Source organism: Perissodus microlepis, chromosome 3, assembly GCF_051167445.1.
Source record: "Perissodus microlepis isolate ML-2025 ecotype Zambia chromosome 3, ASM5116744v1, whole genome shotgun sequence".
Lineage (NCBI taxonomy): Eukaryota > Metazoa > Chordata > Actinopteri > Cichliformes > Cichlidae > Perissodus > Perissodus microlepis.
The window spans coordinates 9,913,553-9,917,980 of NC_140463.1; the positions used below are offsets into that span (position 1 = coordinate 9,913,553).

At 41.0% G+C, this 4,428-nt stretch overlaps 1 protein-coding gene across 1 annotated transcript; it reads left to right on the top strand.

Annotated features, from left to right (window-relative positions):
* The first annotated feature begins 527 nt into the window (after positions 1 to 527).
* Positions 528 to 4,090, top strand: LOC146389812 (zinc finger MYM-type protein 1-like). Its single transcript, XM_084912565.1, has 2 exons — positions 528 to 667; positions 1,348 to 4,090. The coding sequence occupies exons 1-2, from the start codon at positions 586 to 588 to the stop codon at positions 3,807 to 3,809; spliced, it is 2,544 nt and encodes an 847-aa protein (XP_084768691.1). The 5' UTR covers positions 528 to 585; the 3' UTR covers positions 3,810 to 4,090.
* The last annotated feature ends 338 nt before the right edge of the window (positions 4,091 to 4,428 follow it).

Consider the following 4,428-nt stretch of genomic DNA (forward strand, 5'->3'; position numbering starts at 1 on the left):
AGATTGAAAATGTGACGTCATTCAGGGGTAAAACTGCAATGGATTCTGGGAACTCGTGGCAAGAGGTACTAGCGCACGCAGGCTTTCAATTGAAATCATTTACACAGCGATAAAAAGGTACACAAAAAATGGCAAGAAGCTGTTGTATTATTAACTGCAATAGCCGGTCGCATGACAGCCACGGAAAGCCGACGGGTAAAGAGATCGGTTGTTATCGGATTACGTCGTTGAAGAGAAACTATTCGAGCCATGTTTCCGAAGTAACAAAGAGGCAACGGATGGCCTGGATTGCAGCCATTCGAAGACCAAATATAACGTCCCAGCAGGGCCGGCCCGTGGCATAGGCCGTATAGGCAAATGCTAAGGGCGCCGTCCATCAGGGGGCGCCACGCCAGTGCCACAAATGTTGAAAAAAAAAAAAAAAGTTGGTACTATTATTTCTAAATACAAAAAATAATCCCACGTTAATTAAAATGCAAAGTAAAGCTTATTTAATAGAAATATTATTTGTTACAACATTACGCCCCCTCCCTTCCCGTATCATGGTTCCTTTTGGACGTCACCACATCAAAAAATCAACACAAGATGTCAAAACGGCCAAAACTGTCAGGTGCCCAGGGAAGAAAAAAGAGAAAAGAAGAGGAGGAGAAACGAGAAAAAGACAGAGGTAGGTAACGTTAGCCTACATGAAATTATTTGTCTGAATGTGATAGTAACCTAAATTTTTAGCATTAAGCTAATGTTACATGATTCGCTAATTGCTAATCAATAAATAGCTAGTTAACTGTTTTAACGTCAGTTAATATTGTGGAGGGGGCTAAATTGTTATGGAAAATAATAATGTAACGTTAGGTAATTACAGTACTCCCACCTTTCCCACCATTCCTCATTTGTATTGATCTTTTAAGCAGGTGTTTTTTGTTTACATTGTTATTGCCTTCTGGTTAGCTAACATTTACCCTGCAGGTAATAGTCACTTTTCCACCCCTGTATATATTATAGTTGTAAGCCTAGTTGTTAAAGTGCACATCATTAATGTTAATTAAGCAATATCACATGAGAGGGAATGCTGTTTTTTAATATGAGCACTGCTGTGATTCGGTCAAAGATAATCATAACATAACATTCTCATATGATATTATACTGTTACTTTGCATTCTGCTATTCAGCATTTCACTGTAATGATGACAATAAATTGAATCTAATCTAATTTGCATATCAGTTAACATCATACATATATCTCTTTGGTTTTTCATTTATATTATATCATTTCATTTTATTCCTGGAATCATATGTTTTTATTATTAGACTTTAATACTCAGTGGTGTCACATACTCCTCTCTTCAGATGCACTGTTGAAGTTTCTAAATCCCACCCCTGGGCCATCTACCACATCTACCGCTGCTGCCTCCACTTCAGCAGCACAACCCACCAGTGATGCAGCATCAGCAGCACAACCCAGCCATGATGCAGCAGCATCAAGCGGTCTTCCTGTTGCCTCCACCTCAGCAGCACAACCCACCAGTTTTGCAGCAGCATCAAGCGGTGTTCCTGTTGCCTCCACCTCAGCAGCACAACCCAGCAGTGATGCAGCAGCATCAAGCGGTCTTCCTGCTGCACCAATAGACCCTGCTGACTGGCCTTCTGCTTTAACTGAAAAGGTACGAACAGAGTTAGTTCACAGAGGTCCATTTGTAATTGATAGTGACTTCACATTCCCGAAACAGAAAGACGGGCGAAGGTGTCAGCATGATTATTTTAACAGACTCTTAATCAATGGGGAAAAGGTGAGAAGAACCTGGCTTATGTATTCGAAAAAAGAGGATAGCTTGCACTGCTTCTGCTGCAAAATGTTTTCCAAGAGAGATTACAAACTGAGTAGGGAAGGTCTGAAGGACTGGAAAAATGCAAGCCACTTGCTCAAGGTCCATGAGGATAGCCAGGAGCATAATGCTCACATGGCAACATGGAAGGACTTGGAGGTCCGTTTTGCGAAAGGACTCACAATAGATAAACAAGAGATGGCACTTGCTGAGGCTGAGAGAAAAAGGTGGCGTGAAGTTCTACATCGTTTGGTGGCAATAATTCAGTCCTTAGCTGAAAGAAACATGGCTTTCAGGGGGTCCACAGACACATTAAATAAACCAGACAATGGCAATTTTCTGAAAGAAGTGGAGCTTATGGCCAAATTTGATCCAGTGATGAAGCAGCATGTCAGTAGAGTAGAAAGTGGAGCTGGCAGTCACATACATTATCTGGGAAAAACAATCCAAAATGAACTGATTGACACCATCAGTTCAAGAATAATAAAACGCATTGTGGAAGATATCAAAACATCAAAGTATTTCTCCATCATTTTAGATTGCACACCTGATCTGAGTCATAAGGAACAGCTCTCTGTCATAGTCAGGATAGTGTCACAAGAAGACATACCACAAGTTAAAGAGCATTTCCTGGGCTTTCTTGTTGCAGAGGAATCAACAGGAGATCATTTGTCAACTCTCATCCTAAAACGGATAGAGGAGCTTAACATTCCTTTTGAAGACTGCAGAGGACAGTCCTATGACAATGGGGCCAACATGAAGGGAAAAAATAAAGGTGTTCAGGCAAGGTTGCTTCAGCTAAACTCAAGAGCTTTTTTGGTCCCATGTGGTGCCCACACTTTAAATCTGGTAGTAGCTGATGCTGCAAAAAGCTCACCAGATGCCCTTGGCTACTTTGGGCATTTAGCAAAATTATTCAAGCTCTTCTCAGCCTCCACCCATAGGTGGGGTGTTCTCCTGAAACATGTGAAAACCACCTTGAAATCATGGGCTGAGACCAGATGGGAAAGCAGGATAAAAAGCATTGAGGCAGTCAGATATCAGGCTCGGCAAGTCAGAGAGGCTCTTCTGGAGGTGAGGGAAACAGCTACAGACCCTGTGGTCAGAGTTGAAGCCCAGTCTTTGGCTGAGGAGATTGGATCCTATCGTTTTTGCATTTGTACAGCCATCTGGTATGACATTCTCAGCAAGATCCAGTATGTGAGTAAACTCATGCAGTCGCCCTCCATGCAGCTAGATGTGGCTGTCGACTTGCTGAAGAAAACCAAAGATTCCCTCACCAGCTACAGAAACACTGGATTTTCTGATGCACAGACAACGGCAAAGGAGATGTGTGAAGAAATGAATGTGGAGGCTGAACTCAAACAAAAGCGATTGAGAACCACCAAAAGGCACTTCGGTTATGAGTCTCCAGATGAGCCCATACAAGATGCACTTAAAAAAATGGAAACCACATTTTTTAATGTGGTAGTGGATACAGCCATCTCTTCACTTGATGAGAGATTTCAGAACCTTGGAGAGGTGAATGACAAGTTTGGAGTACTTCTCAATTTCCACAACTTACAAAAAGAAGAGCTGCTACAGCAGTGCCAAACACTGAGTACTACTCTGACCCATGACAGCCAGCCGGACATTAATGGCACAGAACTTGCAATGGAAATGCAGAATTTCCCACCATTGCCATCAAAGAACATGACAAACATGGAACTCTTGACCTTCCTGCATGAGAAGAAGCTGGCAGAAATTTACCCCAACATGTGGGTTGCTCTGAGAATCTTTGCCACTCTTCCTGTTACAGTGGCTGATGCTGAAAGAAGCTTCTCTAAGCTCAAACTCATTAAAACCTACCTGAGATCTACTATGATGCAAGAACGTCTCAGTGGACTTTCCATCATAAGCATAAATCATGTGGTCTCAAATCAGTTGTCATATGATGATGTTGTAGATGACTTTGCTGCAAGAAAGACTAGGAGAGTAAGGCTGTAGCAGGTGATGTGAGGTTGATGAGGGGGTGGTGTACAGTAATTTGTAAGTCATTCTAGTTAATGCAGTATTAAAAAGCACAACTAGAGAACTCTGTAGGATCCCCTTTTTTGTAATATAGTTGTTAAAGTCATACTGGTTTATTTAATATCTTGTTTTGTGCAGTGCCTTATTTATATTGTATTTTTAATTTATTTTATCCAACTTGTTGACACGTTTTATTGTGTTTATGTATGTAAAATTTATTGTATTTCATATATTCATTTTTTATTTTTTGTATTCATTTATTTATTCATATATTTTTTTATCTTGTTAATTATTCTGATTGTGAATTTGCTTTCTTTAAGTAAAAAAAAAAAGGTCAAAGACAAAGCTATTTGGTTTCTTGTGAGTACATACACTACACTGCCGATGTAGGGGGGCGCCACCTAAAATCTTGCCTAGGGCGCCAGATTGGTTAGGGCCGGGCCTGCGTCCCAGAACACTCCAGCTCACATGTTAGTCTGCTCCAAGCATTTCCACAAAGGTCAGTCTTCTGTTGTAGTTAATACGTCATTTTTCTTAACATAATTGGTGATATAGGTTACAAGCAAGTCTGGCGCTGAACAGAAATTGTCGCGCT